The sequence below is a fragment of the Aedes aegypti genome, chromosome 2 (genome assembly GCF_002204515.2).
Source record: "Aedes aegypti strain LVP_AGWG chromosome 2, AaegL5.0 Primary Assembly, whole genome shotgun sequence".
NCBI lineage: Eukaryota > Metazoa > Arthropoda > Insecta > Diptera > Culicidae > Aedes > Aedes aegypti.
In genome coordinates this window covers 23,978,398-23,997,637 of record NC_035108.1, presented here as the reverse complement: position 1 = coordinate 23,997,637, position 19,240 = coordinate 23,978,398, and the positions used below count along the sequence as shown (strand labels likewise).

General features: G+C 37.3%; 1 protein-coding gene across 1 annotated transcript in view; it reads left to right on the top strand.

Annotated features, from left to right (window-relative positions):
• The window catches only part of LOC5579031, an 83,773-nt gene that overhangs the window by 56,319 nt on the left and 8,214 nt on the right, over window positions 1-19,240 (top strand). The window contains exons 3-6 of the mRNA XM_001664160.2: window positions 2,592-2,785; window positions 2,907-3,290; window positions 16,953-17,228; window positions 17,302-17,547. Of these exons, the coding sequence (XP_001664210.1) occupies window positions 2,592-2,785; window positions 2,907-3,290; window positions 16,953-17,228; window positions 17,302-17,547 (1,100 nt within the window). The remainder of the gene's footprint in view (window positions 1-2,591; window positions 2,786-2,906; window positions 3,291-16,952; window positions 17,229-17,301; window positions 17,548-19,240) is intronic.

Sequence of the window (19,240 nt, the reverse complement as noted above, 5' to 3'; positions counted from 1 at the left end):
AGTAAATTTAAGAAAAATACCAGTTTTCCCATGTTTTTTGCTAAAATATTCGGTAAGTCGAACAATAAATTGCATTTTTTTCAACATCACTTCCTTAATAATGATAACTGCGAATATTGAACAAGTTTCAAAAAAGTATAATCAGTTTTAGAGTAGCTAGGAGTGGATATCGACAACTTATACTTTTGAATCTTAGGTAGTATAACATTTATAACAAATTTTAGTCAATTTCTTTATGTTTGGCTCCTAAATGTATATACATAATCCATAGTTAATGTTTCTATCAAAACATTGCGTAATTATCATTTTTAATTTACATTTTACTACCAAACATGATTAAAGAGATTTAAAGAATAAATATTATTGCCATAACCGCAACACAAACGTTTTTCAAAATGAAAACAACAGGATATATTCTATTAAATAGTATATCAATGCTCTCTGCTCATTCAAGTTATTTTGTATTTTTCTTATAAAATCAATAAATTGCAAAATAGGGTGCTATTTTGAATATAATTTGAATATTATTTTAAAGATAATTGAATATTACGATGACATCAATTATGTGGAGGTATGTACAGCGTAGTTTAGGGTACTTTATTGTAAAACGAAGTTCGTAGTTCAAATTATTTTTACAGGCAAATTCAAAATTAACATTTACCTGTTGTTTAGAATGAAAATTTGGTTTACATTGATTAAAAATATCATTTTAGAAGAGTTTTGAACTTATGGCACAACAATTTTCTGAACTCAAAAGGGATAAAAACTATTTATGATTTCTGTAAACTATATATATTTCAACTTAATTTCTATCAGAGCTTACGAGTATAATCTATAGATTGGATCCAATGACAAAAATAAACGTTATTGTTCGAATTGTAGGATTTAATAGCAAAAATCATTCGAAAACTGGCATTTTTCATAACTTTACCTAAATTTCATATATGTCCACTAATAAATTGTCCAAATGTATTTCACTACATCTGAACATCATAATAAAGCATTTCAGTAATCAAATAGAGCTTCTAAAATTAGTTTTGAACGTTGTGCGTATGAATTTTGGTAGGTGTACGAATATGGAATTGGGTGAATTTTAGACATCAATTCAATACTTTTCTATTAATCCAAAGATGAATGTAAATGGAAACATTTTGTAATAGGCAAACAATAGATAACACCTGTTACCTTCAATGTGGATAAAGTATTTGTAGCTCAATACTTCATTTAAAAGTTTTTTACTAACTTGATGTGGAAAAAGTATCCTGTACGAATATGAAATTGGACCACTGTATCTGAATCTTTTCAAGGGGATTTTACAACAAATACTTGAAAAATCAATTACCCAAAAACCATTTACCCGAATGCGACACCTAGTCAAGATGCCTAAGGGTTCTTTTTCTTCTTCTTCTTGGTATTACTTCTCTACTGGGACAGAGCCTGTTTCTCAGCTTAGTAATGAGTAATTGTACAGTTATTAACTGAGAGCTTTCTTTGCCAAAGATGCCATTTTTATATTCGTATATTGTATGATAGGTACGATGATACCAAGTTTGTGCACAAAAAATATTTCTTGAACATTGCCTTTTTCGAATATGTATTGACTGCAAGAATAAGGTTTTACAACGATCATGTTATTAGTTATAGTTGCATCCACTCCACAGATAAATCTTCTCTTCCCTAGAAAGTTTACTAAAAGCTTTAGTTTTGTTTTTAATGTGAATATTGACAGGGTTGACGGTCTAGTGGCTATCGTTTTTGCTTCTTTAGCAACGAGTCGTGGTTTCAATCCCAAGCCCGTTCCTCTCCTCGTACTTTGTAGTTGTATTTTTTACTTGCTTCTCTCTTCCACTCTTTATCATTCACACTTAAACTATTCGTTCATACTCACAACACACGCTTTTCTTACGCTTGATACGTACCCAGTAAACACAAACTCGTATACAATAGCGCATAAGAGTACAAATGTGGAGGCGATATACGTACATGCGCCATAAGGCTGAATGCAAGATGTACGTATATCGCCTCCACATTTGTACTCTTATATCTCATCATAAACGATGGTGTGTTTACTGGGTAAGCAGTTTGCTAACCGAAAGCAAGCCTCTCTGTCATAAAATTACGTTACCACTACACCTTCCCGTATGAACTGACATAGTTGCAGGAGTATATCCTGCCTACCGTGGACCAATTTTAAATGCAACATCAATTTCTCCTTCTTCCCCGTATTGGTCTGCATTTTGACGTGGCAGGCTCCATTGTTGCCTAAAAAATAGAAAATCACCAGCACTTAGACACTGAGGGTGTCTGTTAGCCCCAAACAGTCATCTGATTGGTTCCATTTGTAAGTGCAACTGATCTAACGATAGTGGAGTAGCAACCACAGGTGGCTAATTAGACCCAAGCTTGATTAATGCTTGATTAATGCTTGATTAATTTAGAATACCATTCGGGTAAATTTCGTATTCGGAAAAGCGTCGGTCTCGGGTAAGTGTCTTTCGGGTAAATTATTTTTGGGTATTTGTTCAAGGGGTAGTAAAGGGGTTGTGCATTGTTTTTCTCTTGACCATTTGCTGGGTTGATTTCGTAACTAGAACATTCTGCACATTGGAGTATGTGTTCCTCAATCGTGCTCGAATGGCGAGTTGTTCAACCTGACCGAAAGGTACTTCGAAGAGCGGATCATCCAAGCGCAAGATGTCTTTGAGTTCCGCCCAAACGTGCTGCAGGTCAAAGATCTCCAACTGACGGAGAATTTCTGGAGCAAACCGAGCATATTCATTATCAGGTAAGATCGGATTTGACCCATTTTCCACCTCTCAATAGACAAGAACCGAACCGACACTGAACTCAATTTCTACATAATTAATTCCATTTATCCCTCGTTTCCCGCTAAACCAAACGATCAGCATCACGATCGCCCTAACGGCCATTATGGTCTACTTGGCGCAGTGTCGTGAGCAAAAAGCGAACGAAGAAAAAGCATGTCACTCTTCCGAGTCGGCCACCGTCACGACCTACACTCCGGTGCTGATGATGAATGGACATTACTCACCTGCGCCGAAAGCACCCTCAACCACCACCTCAGCGCCGAATGACGACGAGCGGATGAAGGAAACGACGGCGCCCAAACCGATGCCCACCCCAATCCAAACCACCTCCTCCCCGAACTCTCCACCCAAGGACACTTTCATGGACAAGGTCATCGACAGCTTCAACGTGCGGCGCAACCTCGCTACAGTGTTCCGCACTGACATTGGACCACAGTCGCTGCCCGTGATCTGTGGAATCAAGTAAATAGCACTCTTGCTCTTTTTCGCTGTGTTTTGCCATAGCTCTCTTTCTCTCGCTTCGTTTCGTTTCGTTACGTTTCGCGCCTCCAAAGCGGAGCCGCGCATAACCTTGAACTATAAACGTGGCGCGGGATTCGAACTGTGGACAAGCTACCTGTGCGCAATCATCATCATACCGCTGTGCCATATCTCATCGACCATTAACACCATCGAGCGAAAGTAGTTTTTTTATCGAGCATTTCTTTTTCAGCGAGGGGCAGAAGTAGAAATGGTATATCAATATGTGATTTTTGTTTCATGGGAATGTTTAGACTTTCATTCATAAAGCTGTCGGTTTTCAGATATTTCATTTAAAAAATACGTAGTAAAAGTGTAAGTATAATAATCGCTTCCATCACTAATGATTTTTTTTAGATTTATTTACAAATACATCAGTACAAAATTTAATGAACTTTGGCTTGGCATTATGGTTTGAGACTAGGCGTCAATAACTTTTTTTTTCAACAAAATTATCGTAATCCTTTGGTCCGAAATTTTCAGTTGATTTATGAATACATTATGTATTGATCTATTAATGAGACTTGTGCTTTTGTTCTCAAAATAGTAAAATTAAGTGAAAATGTTTGGCTGACAGTTCGACTGTAGGAATTCGAATTTGATTCGAAACTGGATCTGTGTTCGTTCGATAGTCAGGTCAGCTCTGATCCCAGGATTAATACCTGAAGCGAAAACGCCATAAGTAGGCTGAGCGAAATATAAATGGAAATTGGATGAACTTCCTATTCCAATTTGGAGTCTGTCAATGTCATCTGAACGCTAGTCTGAACCCCATTTTGAGCATTGAAATGTTTTTAAAAATAGTTTCGGTTTTGAAGATAAATGATAACTTAGATGGATATGTTGGAGATTATTGATACTTTGGTATCAGTTCGGGAACCGGTCTGCCATTTCTGGACTATACAGAATGTCATCGAACCGATTGCAAACTATGATTATCATTTGCAAACCATAATTGATATGATAATCAATCCTATATTACCATAGAATGGGTTGAAATCATTGTATTGATGTCCTGTACAAATGTCCTGGAATCTGTTCTAAACTGAGTACTATCAAATGAATAAATGTTGCAAAAATTATTCGATATGCGTTAGATCAAATTCCTGTTGAAAAAAACTTGTGTCGTATGTTATGGCTTGTGCTGATCAAATATAAGAGCGATGCAACAAATCATTTCTACTCGGGAAAAATTAGACACACAAAAACGATCACCAAAAAATGTATTTTATATCGAATACTCACGAATTTTCAGGGATTAAATAACTATGTTTTGGCATAATTTATTTATTGAATTTTCTCACCCAAGCTGAATGCCCGTACATTTCTCTTAACACTGCTCATGAGATCCTGGGGGAGGCTTTGCTCATCTTTCTTACACAATTTCTCCTAGTTTTTCTTGAATGCTTTATCGGTTTTGAATGTTTTTTTGCTTTTGCTCCTTCATTATCGCCTAAAACTTTTCGATCGGACGAAGTTCTGGTGTATTTGGCGGGTTTGCTTCCTCCGGGATCACATTAACGCTCTTCGTTTCGTACCTTGGCTAGGCTTGGCGTAATGGCATGAAGCGAGATCCGGCCAGAACAGCGTGTGGCCAGGGTGAGAGCAGAGGAAAAGCAGCAAGCGCTTCTGCAAGCATTCCTTCCGATAAATCTGCCCGTTTATGGTGCCTGTACCGTTCGGATTCGCAGATCGCCTGCCCCAACAGGTACTTCTTCGCGAATTTGTCCATCATTCTCTTCCGGAACTTTTCCGGAGCCTACATGTGGGACGTACCGACAAAAAACTCGAGGCTGGGGATTTGTTTAGTGTCCGCCTTGATGAATGTCTTGTCATCCAAGACGAGCAAGTCTGGCTTGATCAGCCACTCACGATACAGCTTCCGCGCACGTAATTTGGCGCAATTGGTGTTTTGCTTGTCAGCCCGGTTTATCACCTTCCTGACCTTAAAAAGACGTTGCACAGTCCGCTTCATGGTCTGCTGGACCCCTTCGACGCATTGACCCTTTTTGGCCAGGTCTCGGGTGGAATGGTTCGAGATATTCTTAAAGCACTGCCTTATCTTCCGCGCCTTCTCTGGGTATTCCGTTTTCGGTTTTGGGCCACTCGATGGTTTTCGTTTCCTGGAGCAACTTCACAACGCGGGACAATGTGAAATGGTGGGATCCAAGCCTTTTGCCGATGCATCTGTGGGACTGGCCATGATTATCGATCACCGCGCCCAAGATTTGCTGGCGTAGCTCTTCTTGTTTTGAATGCATCTTGAAAACTACTTGACGGATCGCGATAAATTTTTACACACATAAACATAACACTCTAAACTAGTATTACCCAGAATGTCATTAATTTTTACCCACACGCTTAAAAATTACGCCTAGTGTCGCATTTTTTCCGAGTCTAATTTTTATTAGGCATGGTCCGATATATTGGAATATCGATATTTTGATTTCAAAACTCGATATTTTTGTATAAATACTTTCAATTTATCGGCATTATCAATACTTTGATTCGATGTGTCAAATGCTAACATTTCGATGAAAATTGTAAAGGCAAACAGAAACTTAAAAAGTCCAAGAAATTGAAAATAAACAAATTTTTAGTTTTATTGAAATTGAATTCAGAAATCGAGGTTTATACATATATCGGCGAAGCTCACATGACTACAGAAAGCGCTTGCCAAAGATCACACGTTTAAGATTGGGTCTTTGAAACGCGAGAAAAACTCAGAATTAAATCTCAAATTTGATAATAGAAACTCTTTTTCCTGCGTCAATGTCTTCTGCGGATTCAAACAGCTCTGAAACACCCAAGTAATCAAATAGCACTATAATTTGCCCTACTTGCGTCGTATAATATCCCTATAAGGCCAAAAAGGCGGGCTAGTGCTTACTTGGGCAATTGAGTATGGAAGGTGTTCTATCGAAATTTTGTCACCTGGTAGAACAGTAATCTCCGAACCATATCTTGCAGACATAATATCTAAAAAGCAAGAGTGAAACACACTATAAGATCTCTTCAGTCTTAGAGTGCAAGAGTGGACGGCATATTTCCAGCACTGATTCAAAACGGAGAAGCAGTCCTGATTCCGTCTCTTATTGAGATGTTTAAGGCGAGCTTAAGATAAAACTATGTTCCATCTATTTGGTCAGCAGTGAAGGTTATCTTTATTCTTGAAATAGGAAAACTAGAAAGTATGCATCCAAATTCAGGTTCAATCTTCAAGTTTATCGTCAATTTCAAATCAATGGGCTTCGTGGCCGTGCGGTTAGTGTCGTCAGGTACTGAGCGCGTCGTGTCATGGGGTGTGGGTTCGATTCCCGTTGCAGCCATTGAAACTTTTCGTCAGAAATGTTTCTCGGCTGTACCATTGGAGCATGCTTGTCCGTTGTCTAGTGTTAAGTTACAGTCTGTGCAGCTAAATGGCTGAAGACGGTGTCCGTGTTTTTTCTTTTAAATTTAGTTGAATTTCCTCACCCAAAAAAGGGTTGAATGATTTTATCGATTCAACGTACATGCTGAAGTGTCCATAATTGACTCTCAGTTTGCTTTTCAATCTGGTAAGTCAACAGATGCGGCCATAAGAAACGAAAGGGGACTCTTTAAATGAAAGAAATAGCACTTTGCTCATTCTTGGACATTCAAGGAGCCTTCGACAACGCTTCCTATCAGCAATTCTCGCTGAAACCAGGCCGCCATCGGCACACAACCTTAGAATTTTATGTCACTGATCGCTAGTATATGCTTCGGGATGGTACACAACTAATGTTACGCTAAATTTAGACGTTTTCGATGCCGTCGGGAATTTCTGAGGCATAACTTCTCTGATCACGTTTTCCTTCGGAAGGGAAGTAATGGTCGATATGTAGGGTGTGTGTGGAGGCCTCCCTATGAGTTCGTGTTTGGGCTTATTACTAGAAATAGGCGGATGTAAAATTACAACCGATGCCAAAAGGTGTCGGTTGGCCAGAAAAAAAGAGACTTTTACTTATTAAATGGAAATAAAATCTGAAGAAAATGGAAAACAAATCTGAAGTGTATTGGTTTTAAATTTATCGTTGCTTGAATTTTACAAATTAAGTTCTTCACAGTCCTGTGACCATTTTGGATTTGGCTGCCATCTTGAATTTTGTCAGACAAATCGTTTTTTCGCCATTAGTGCACCACTTTTTTGATTCCTTAAATCATCATCAGAAAGCAGAAAAAAACCTGAGTAAGGTAGGCTATGAAAACTAGGTGAGCAATGGTATTTACCCTATGAAATGAACGATTTTCTAAATCATGTTCTACGATTTTGACGTACCGTGATGAATCAAAATCCGGACGGTACCAATATCCGGACACTCTAACAATATTCATTAATTAAAGGAAAAATTAAATGTTATTCTGCCAGTTTTTAATCACATCAGCTATTTATGATACTTCTGATCATTTTACTGTTTGTTTCAATCTAGTTAACATTGCCAAATAATGAATAAAATGAAAATAAGTTACGCTGCTCTGGCTGGACGTCATTTCTTCACAGTGCAATTTTATTCGGTAGTAGTGTTTACAAACGCACGTCGAGTGTTTATCCGTGAAAAATATGTTTCATTTTCGTTATGGACCAGTGCACGAGTTCACTATCTGACGTTTGAGCGGTGCCGTGTTATTTACGTGACCATGGCAACGAGTGAATTCGGCTCCGCTCAAATGTCAAATTAGTGAACTCGTGCACGGGTTCATTGGTGTTATGATTTCAACCCAAATAGAAATAAAACGATAGTTTTACTATTTAATTACATAACAGTTGTGGAATATGGTGTAAATGTGTATTGCGGGGTGTGAAAAGAGGGTGTCCGGGATTACGGCCAAATGTATCAAATCCGGACATTACATTATATCTCCTAGTTAAATTGAAGGGAACGAATATTTTCAAAGTGATAGTGAAGGAAAAGTAGTCAAACAACTGTAGAAGGCAGCGTGAATGAAAATGAATCGAATTATGGGGAAAAACTGTGTGATTTTTCATTACTACCGTTGAACTCTAACGAAGTGCAGGGAATTCAAATACAAATTTCTCTCATCATTCCTGTTTTTGAAACACTGTGAGTCGCATAAATACTTCAAGTTGTATGATATATGGTATGTAAATAATATCTAACATAATTTTCGTTATTTTTGCGCAAATAAATCAATATCGAAACAGTTGTCCGGATTTCGATTCAAAAGTGTCCGGATTTAAGGACAAGATATGCTTCATCATTCTACCGATTTTCGTTATAAAATCGTTATTTTTAAGGTAAAATGTATCACTCTTATAAAAATCTGATGTAAAGTTATTCACTGAGTAGTAGAACTTTAATTGTTTACCCATAATACTTATTGAAAATGGTGTTTAAACATTTGTCGCTGCTTAAGTGTCCGGGTATTGATGCATCACGGTACATGGCGAGTGCAATCAATGCAAACATCATTTTTTGTGCAACAAAGAATCAAGTTTTTAACCTTCGGGTTGTCGCGCTGTTGTACTTTGTACAACAGTTGTGATTTATATGCTATTATTTTGCAACAAAGATATCTATCGACACCAAACCAAAATGTATTCCTCAAGAATCTTCTCAAGAACAATAATCGACGATTTTTATTTACAGTATGACCCTTGATAATCCGGTAAAACCAACAAATATACATGAAAGTCGCATAATAATGAACGCACTATGTACGGTTCGAGTAAACCACAGTTTTAAATCGGTATATCTCAAAATCCAGATAATATAGAATCTTGGGGTCTTTAGTAAAGTTGTTCTGGAGGTGAAGCGCTATCTGATGGTACCGCATTTAAGTCGGAATTTGACCGCTAGGTGGCACTAGTGGGCATGGAAATTTAAGTTTTATTTTGCAAATATTTCAAGATCCTGATCATTTAGAAGGATAGCGTCTTCGGCAAAGTTGTTTATAAAATTAAGGATTATCATTGTTCGAGCTAGTTGATTCAAAATTTGGCCACAAGGTGGCGCTAATTTGCATGAAACTTTTTTTTTGCAGATATCTCAGGAGCCTGACCACTTAAAGAGATAGTGTCTTCGGCAAAGTAGTTTAGTAGCTCAAGGACTATCATTATTTGAGGTAAGAAATAGGATATTTTGCCACCAGGCGGTGGTAGTGAGCATACAATTTTTGTTTTGCGGATACTGCAGGATCTTGACTTTTTAGACAGGTACCTTCAGCGAAGTTGTTCAGAAGCTCAGGAACTACCATTATTTTACAAAATCTCGAACTCTAAGGATTAAACAAAGAAATAATTTGAAATACTGAACAACTCTGCCGAAGACGCCATCTTTCTAAGTGATCAGGCTCCTGAGATATTTGCGAAACAAATGTTTTATACTCACTAGTGCCGCCTGGTGGCAAAATTTTGAATCAACTAGCTCTAACAATGATAGTCCATAAGTTACCAAGCAACTTTGCCGAAGACGCCATCTTTCTAAGTGGTCAGGATCCTGAGATCTGCGATACAAAAGTTTTAGCTCACTAGCGCCGCCTAGTGGCAAAATCCCGAATTTCTTGGCTAAAATAATGATAGTCCTTGACGTCATCTCTCTAAGTGGTCAGACTCCTGGGATAATCGCAAAACCAAGGGTGTTGTACAAAGTACAACGCGCGACTACTCGCTTTACAAAATTTCGCGCGACGACCGAAAGGTTAATCGTTGGTGCGGGCATCTTGGATTTTGACGCAGTCTTGATTTTATGTAGTAGAATGAGTTTTTCACCTTGTTAGCACTCAACATGTTGAATTTCGGCTAACACTTAATGCAGGATACGTAGGTTAGGTTTCTCCTTATTCTGTTTTTCCTGGCGTTACGTCCTATCTTGAATCAAACCTGCTACTTAGCTTGATTAGTTATGAAAACAGGTTATTTAATAGGAATTTTCTTTTACAATGCGTTTAGATTAAGATAATGATTCTTCGATATTGCTTTGAATTCAAGAATAATGAATAAATTAATTCAATAAGTGCAAACCATCTAAAACCATTGAAATAATCAAAAAACAAATGAAATGTGCACATTGTTGCTCATTCAGTGATATTTGTAGATTGCAAGTTGAGACACTAGTAGGTTTTGTGGTTTTGTCTCTAGTTTTAATGAAAACGTTGTTTAAAGTATATTTATTTATAGTGAAAATTTTATGTTTATGAGCTAAAAACTTCTTTGTTATCTGAGCCACGAAGTATCGTTTTAACTGCCGACCAACATAGATGTGAGAAAATAGTGAAATTCAACAGCTGAGAAACAGGCTTTGTCCCAATGTGTACGTTATGCCAATACTCTGGAGCAGAGTTTCCCAACCGGTGGTCCGCAGACCCCTAGGGAGCCGTAACGACTTTCCAGGGTTGTAGGACATTTCCCAGAAAGTCAAACCCCAGAACGACATTCCCCAGAATGATGTTCCCCAGAAACCCATTCCCCAGAATGGTACATTTCCCAGAAATCCATTCCCCAGAATGGGACATTCCCCAGAAAACCATTCCCCAGAATAGGACATTCCCCAGAATGGGTTTTATACGTTTGTAAAGAGTGGAAAAAATTGTTAGTTTAGTTTTTTTGTCGTTAAGAAATGTACCTACTGAATTGATTCTAATTCCCAGAAGCTTCGAATTCCGGACACAGACCTCAATTCACCCGAGATATTATTTTGTCAAATTCATTATTATCGATCTCAAGTGAATAAAATCGGAATTGAGTTAAAAAATTGTTTCAAAAAATTTGTACGGTCAAAAAATCACGAAGGGGGAAAGAGGTGGTTTTGTGGCTAAGTGGTTCATCGGCAGACCCAACCATAATCTTAGGAGGAAAATGCTGTTTCAAAATTTTCATAATTGTGCTACTGTCGTTTCCCTGAATATCATTTCCCTGAATGCCACCTCTCCGAATGACCCGTTTCCCCGAATAGTGATGCAGTTCAAACAGGTGCAAGAATAGTTAAGGACAGGGTGCTGAACTAGAATGAATATTTGGGAATTAAATGAAGAAGATAATATAGATTTGAACGTCATCCTCGACTAAATATATCTTGCCAAAAATGCCAATGATGGTAAAACTCGAAAGAACCGCCAATCAAGTGAAGAAGGGTGCATATTAGATGACCGGTTCGTTACCACCTCAAAACACAAAAGTTATGATAATTATAAGAGCTAATTTTTTTTCGGAAACTAGGATAATCAGGGAAACGGGTTGTTCGGGGCACTGGCATTCTGGGAACTGGCGTTCGGGGAAACGACATTTGGGAAACCGACATTCGAGGAAAAGTAGCTCAACCGTTTAACATAAGCTGTTCCTACATATGCCATACTGTGTTTTATGATCAAACTTGATCCAAGCTATTGTTTTTTTGTTTTCATAGTTATTCTTCCTTCTTTTAAAATTGGCTGTTCTTTCTAATTGTACTTTCAAAGGGAGATTGGTGTATTGTAATATGTCACAAAGTAAATCAATGGAATTTGTTTTTTGGCTTTCATGGCATATTCTCCCTTCTTTTGAACATATGCTGTTCTTCCTAGGTTTATTGTCTAAATAATTAGGGATGGTACACATATTATGTCACGCTAAATTTTAACTTTTTCGACGAGAAAATCGTCAAAACATATAAAAATCGTCCAAATGGTTCGAATTACATTTCCGACCAAAGGTGGTTAATTTTGAAGAATTTTTGATTTAAAGATTCTCCATTCAATAAATGAAAGACTGCAACAAACCGAAAGTCCTACCGTTAAAAATAAAAAAAAAAAAACAATACGAAAATGTTTTACCTATGAAAATTATGGTTTTCCTCGAATTTTCCAGTTAGATGCATTCACTATTTACTATTTACCATTTTCCTGGATTTGAACACCTCAAAGATCTCTTGTTATTTTTTTTCTGGGGAATGTCCCATTCTGGAGAATGGTTTTCTGGGGAATGTCCCATTCTGGGGAATGGTTTTCTGGGGAATGTCCAATTCTGGGGAATGGCGTTCTGGGGAATGTCGTTCTGGGGAACGTCATTCTGGGAAATGTCGTACAATCCTTTCCAGGGGGTCCGCGAAGCCATTGTAAAAACGTGTCGTGCTTCTTAATCAATGAATAGATGTGAGGAGTCTCTAATGCGACGTTCAGACTAGAGCTGATATTACGTAATATAAATAGGCTATCTTGATATCAAACGTCATACTTATTATTTCCAGTAAAAACTAGATGCAAGGTTCCTGATATCAAGAAGGCCTATATAACGTAGTACAAGCTCTAGTCTGAACATAGCATAACCGCAGACAAACAAACGTAACACCTAGAACAAATTTCTTCAAAATCCATCGCCCAGTCTACACTGGTATCATCTGGTAAGCATGTTGCACGAAACACTGTTTTGTGCAACAAAACCTGCAGATGGCGGTCGTGTGAAACTTCAAACACGAAGGAAAAAGATGCGCGCGCCTCTTGTTATGAGATTTCTAACATTGCGAATTTTAAATGATCGTTTAATGAGCGGTCGATAAAATTTTTGCCAGTGTTACGTGTGATTGTTTGTGGCATAACAAAGCGAGGTTACTTTACTAGACTTAAGGCCCAAACGCAATGATAGCGGAACGGCAACGGAAAGCGGAACTGGTTCGCTAGCATGAATCAGACCATCCTGGCTGAGCTGTCAACGAACGAAAGTGAACCAAGTCTGAATCGACAAGCATGTTATAATTCATGCTGGCGATTTGGTTCCGCATTCCATTACCGTTCCGCTATCATTACGTTTGGGCCTTTAATTATTACCCTATTGCAGATTTCTTATTCTTTACAGGGTGTCCGCAAATTATCCGTACAAACTTTGAAGACATGGCTCTATACAATCAAGCATAATAAATAAAATATTCTTGCATGGTTTTAATCATTGGCTTATTATACTCTTAAGAAGTAAGTTTGACACATTTCCGATTTCAAATATTTGCAAAACCAAGCCAAATGTATTGATGTGTCTTAAAGGGAGCTGTTTTTCGAGCTTTATGATGGAACAGAAATGTCCATAGAACTTACTGGATTTGAACCGTATAATTTTCTATTTCAAGTCTAACTTGAAGCCACTAAGCTGTAGGTTACTTCAAATAATAATAGGACATTTGAATTCATCTCTTTTGGATTTTAGGTATAACACATCTCCAGTATGACTAGCGGCCCTCAGGAAACATGTCTCCAAACATTTTAAATTTGCCTATCTCAGTAACCAGCAAATACTTCGAAATGTTTTAAAGTTGTATTTTGTGTTAACATATAGACGTATTATAAAAGATACATGGACATTAATGTTTTATTGTTTTCAATGCGAAATCATCTTTCCAATATTTTATTGTTCGGATGATTTGCGGACACCCTGTACATATTTCAAAATTTATAACTAATTTTTGTTAGTTTTTCTTTCATGTTATATAGGACATTGATGTATTTTTTCCTTACTTTCGTTGCTTGAATATTATTCCAATGGGAGCCTTAAATTTGGATCTGGAAGTGTAACGTTTTACGTTTCTTTTAGTTTAAAACCATAAATAATAAATTTAAAAAAAAAAGTTTTAAAAGAATTTAATTTTTATAGCGTTCAATAAAAACATTTTGCTTGCGTTGGTAAAATGCGGCGATCCATGTAGCGTAATCTTATGTGGATTGCGTTTGCCACAACAAATTCGTGAAAGCTTTGCAAAGCGCCATGTACACAGTTTTGGCGGACTACAGGCGTAATTCAGATTTGTCGCCATATCTACCACACGCCAAGCAAAAGCAGTTAGCACGATTTTCTATAATAGTAGAGAAACAGTCTCTAAACGTCGGGCAAATCTGAACACGACTGGTGGTCTCTCATTGAGAGTGGCGCTTAAGCCACCGAGTTTGCTGATAATCTCTTGTAAAGTTTTACGAACGGTTACAGAAGTATGTATGCAAAATTCTTGGCATATTTTTTTTACTCTCGTTGAATTTTACAAAAAACCGTTGTCACAGAGTCGTGATCAAAATTTTTTCACATTTTTTATTCAAACCATTGGTGACAATTTTTCCTCAGAAGCTTAATAATGCTTCTTTTAGAAGCATGGAAAAGCATCCATCTGAAACTTGTAAACACTTCTCCCAAAAGTTTAAATAATCTGCAATCAGAAGCGTGGAAAAGCTTCTCAATTTCCGAATGATATCTGCATTATTGAGCATTAGTAAGTTTTGGCAAAAGTTTCGACGAAGTTTCTGGTGAAATCTCGAACTGTCGATGGTTGGCTCATTAGAGAATGAGCTTCTTTTCTAAAATATAAATAGCAGCATCCAGAGCAAACTCTCGTGGATTGCTAATAAATTCTATGAAAACATTCTGGCAAGCCCTTCTTGTTCTTGGTTAAAAATTGGTTTGCTCTGAGAGATAGGAGCCAGCTCACTGACAGCTGGCATGTTTTCTTGCCTTCTTCGACTTCTTTTTTCAATTTCTTTGAATGTGTGGTTTTCCAGTGACAGGTTCCCTTGACTTTTGGGAGCGCATAATCCAGCTGTCTCTTCTATCTCAGGATTTGCTACTGACAAGAAAAGGAATTGCCTATCTCGATGCGTGGAAAATGTCTTCCCAGAAATGGTCCAGAAAATCAGGTTTTTCTTATCACAATAAGCAGTCGAGAAGAAATGTAATTTTAAAGAGAGCTCTCTGTAGGAAATTTCTTGATCCATTCAGTTAAGGAATTTCTTTACTTTTCTTGAGCGAAACAGCATACTTAGCTTAAGTCTTAGGGGAATATTTAAAGATACGTTCAATTTTTTTTTCGAAATCTCTTAAACATTTCAAATTTGTTAAAAAAAATCTTCCAAAGTTTTTTTTGTACTATGGTTAGATACGTTTTGCAGGTTAATCATTGGTCGTTTTTCATACAAAATGGTTAAAGTTAGATATTTGTGATTACTTAAAACTTCTTGTTTGGAATTTTGAGTTCCAGTTGATCCAAAGTTAACTATTATGTATTTTATTTTGTCCAGAACTGCACTTGGTACACTCCTGGCTAAATTTTGACTGAAGTTGTTCAGAGGATCATAGTCTTATTATTGTATTATGTATTTGTGGTGCTGATGCATTACAGACGCAATTTTCGGGGTTTTCTGCCAAGTATATCATTAAAATCATTTTAGTATTTTCTGGCAGTTTTCAACTTATCTTGTGAAAAAGTCCCTAATTGATCTTTCTCTATTCATGACAAGATGATACGCGGAAATCTGACAATATATAGTTGTTTCAGTCATTCGATTTATAAAGTTCATTTGTGTTATAATATGGAAAAATTCTGTATCAAAATAGCTAAAATAACCAAATTTTTTTTTTTAATTACATTCACAAGGCCAAAAATCCATGTTGTCCGATATGTCTGAAAATTAGCCAAATAATCTATGTATTTGTCTAAATCTAAATAAACAAATTGAGGCTTTATGCACAATTCGTGATCAAACGTAATTATCTCACCGCAAAATCGCTAGTGTTTGGAGGTGATGTCTTCCAAACTGCAAAATCATCACCTCTAGCTTAGTTCTAATACCCTCCGCTCTATGAGAGTTTGAGGTGCTTCAATTATTGTTGTTTGGGGGGGAATTAAATTCTTTTTAATTTAAGAAACAGAATTGTCGGGAAATGTTCATATAGTCTTTTTATTGAGATCCTATCTTTATATAATATTTTTTTATTAAACCATACATTTTATCATTTTTTTAGTAGTTGCTTTCCAGAAAACATCCTAATAACTTCAATAAGTTTTATGAATGTTCGTTATGATCAGCGAAATCAGCTTAATATAAATATGGTAGTTTTATCAAAGCTTTCTAAATCATTTCATTAAGACTTATAAACAGTTGAGCCTTACATACCGTTTTGATTCATATTACGGACAGCTTCAAATTCCGGACACTCTCGTTTGTATGGGAAACATTTCACACGAAATGTTTCAATTTTCGCCGTCCAAAAGTTCTCATTTTCGAGGCTCGTTTTATTAGGTTTTTTCCATAAATATCATTACAAATTTATAATACCCAGCTACCTTAGACGTCTCTTAAGTGGTTGAACGATTTCAATTGATGATTTGACTGTTCCATTATTGATTATCATGAGCTGTCCGTAATTCGAATCAAAGCGTCCGGAATATGAGGCAAAAGTGAGGGAGCGTCCGGAATAAGAATCATGAAAAGGCCACACGTTTTGATTTATTTAAAATTATTCAAGTTGCGGACGCGTATTCTTTACCCACCATCCGAAAGTTAAGAGCTTCCGACGCTCGATAACGCTAAAAAATCATACAGAATGATTTATTTTGTATGGTCCAAGCTGGGTTATACTTCACTGAGGCCTTAAGTGTCCGTAATATGAATCAAAACGGTACAAAAGCTGTTCCATGTTTGTGTAGTATCATTATTTATGTTGCTTTTCTGCGGACCATTCTCATCACCGCTCAACTCATGTGCCGAAATCATTGCCAAAGCGAATAAGCGGAAAGCAAAATAAAGGTGTTTTTTAAATGTGACGTAACTTTTTTTCACCTCATTTCAATCTCTCATTCTTCCGCAAACCAAAACAATCTATTCCTCGGCTACCTCTAGGTCCATCTGCTGCTTCCTGATCTTGTGCTTCCACATGCAGTGGTACACGTTTTTCACGATCCAAAACTCGGCCTTGATGTTCCACTATGCGGAACAGGTGCGCTACCAGATAATCAGCAACGCCCCTCTGCTGGTGGATGTCTTCTTCGCCATCAGCGGCTTCCTGGTGACGTACAATTTCGTGCGAAACCGCAGCAAGATTCAGGAGGTCAAATCGAACGGTTTGTGGCAGAACGGAAAGCTCTACGGGAAAATGCTGCTTCATCGATATCTGAGGCACGTCTCCCATAAGCCATCATAGCTCAATGACCTTTATCTCAGTCGTTCAACAACGTTTGTTTCGTTTCAGACTTTCGCCGCTGTACCTGATGATCACCGTTATCGGTGAAGTGATGACCAGCTACGTCGTGGACAAGTCCAAGTTCTGGGTGCACGAGCGCAGTGATCTCCGCTGTCAACAGTACTGGTGGCGCAACGTGCTTTACATCCAGAATCTCTTCGACATCGATGATCTCTGCCTGAACTGGACCTGGTCATTGGCCTGCGAGATGCAGTATTACATGATCTCCGTCGCGCTGCTCTTCGTTTATGCCAAGTAGGTACATGTGCCCTGTGCGCGTGCTTTGCATTTTTTTTAATTATATTACTTTTTGGTTACCTAGTTCTCACGGTGTGTTGTTTATCATGACTGATGGAAAATTATGGTCATGGTCATTTTTGTAGTAGCATTTGCAAGGAAATATACAATTTGGATGAACAGTGCTTCTTACACACGTTCACAAGGCTTTAAGTGGGCCTGGCCATTTTAATCATATCACTGATACGCTGCGGATATTAATATTGGCATGAATATATCAGAACAATGTTTAGGTATTTCCAGGATGCTTTTTAATATTAGCTGTGCATGTACTTGAAATAAAATAGAATTAGAAAAAAATGAAGCAATTAGATAAGTAGACCCTGGAGTTGACATTTAAAAAAAAAAATCTGCATAGGACCATGAGTAGATTGGAGTAAATTACAGGAATATTAGTATTTTTTCTTCGGAATATTAAAAGTATTTTGACCTTACCATCATCACTGGTAAAAATTCCACTAGCGATCTCAATGCGATCATTTTAATGCATATGAAAACCTTCTGTATAAAACACTTGAACAAGCCATTACGAGAGCTGACTTGCAAAAAGTTGACATTTTCGACACGTGATCCGAAGTGTTCCTATACACTTAAAAACACATTGAAATGTATGTCATAGATTCTACCCCCTTACCCCGAATCCCATTCCCCTAATTGCCATCACCCCGATTTCCATTGCCCCGAATGTTTCATTACTCCGAATTCCATCATCCCGAATGCTATTTTCCCGAATTTACAATTATCTTCACATGATGATATTTGCCCATGATATTGGAATCCGGGGTAACGTCATTCGGGGTGACGGGTCATTCGGGGATTTGGAATTCGGGGTAATGGCGTTCGGATTAATGGCATTCGAGGCAATGAGATTCGGGATAATGGGGTAGAATCATGTCATATATGGTTGGCATATTAAAACAAATAGGGAAATATGGTCTCATTCGAAACTGTTACTTTTTGGCCATATCTTTTCAGAATGATGAACGGCATGTTTATTTATGTTTGCGTGAAAGCCTGATTCAGCGCGCACACTTTTTTCTCAGAGAGTGTTGTGATGACTAGACATGTTTGAACAAAATTATCCAGAAGGTCCGAATTGAACCAATCCTGTTCCAATTCGGACCCCCTATGTTCTTATTCGTACCAGCCTAAGTTTTATCGTTTTTGCTATGGTAGTTATAAAATATAACTCCAGTTTGTTTGACATCAAAGCTCATTTAACTGCTCCTGTAAGCTCAAGCATAAAATATAAACTCTAGGCTTGAAATTTTTTAATTTAATTCGAGTCAGAACAAGCTCAAGTAAAATGCTATTTTCTTATTTTACTCTGCTTGTGAGTGAAGGTTCAAGAACATTTTTGCTACCGTCGATGGGGGTGACAATGGGTCTGGGGGGTGAGATTGGGTCAAAACGGAAAAATATGATTTATGAATTATTTCAGCTAATAACTGTGATATTACTAAAATTAATAATTCATATGTTAGGGAGCATATTATTACACATAATTCATCACAATATACATTTTTAGTAATAGTAGTTTTTGTTTACTTTATCAATAAACTTGTATGTTGAAATTAGATAAAATTTATAACATTAAATTTCTCCTGTGCAAAGTATCACGCATGTACTTTAACCTCTACCGTTATATTAG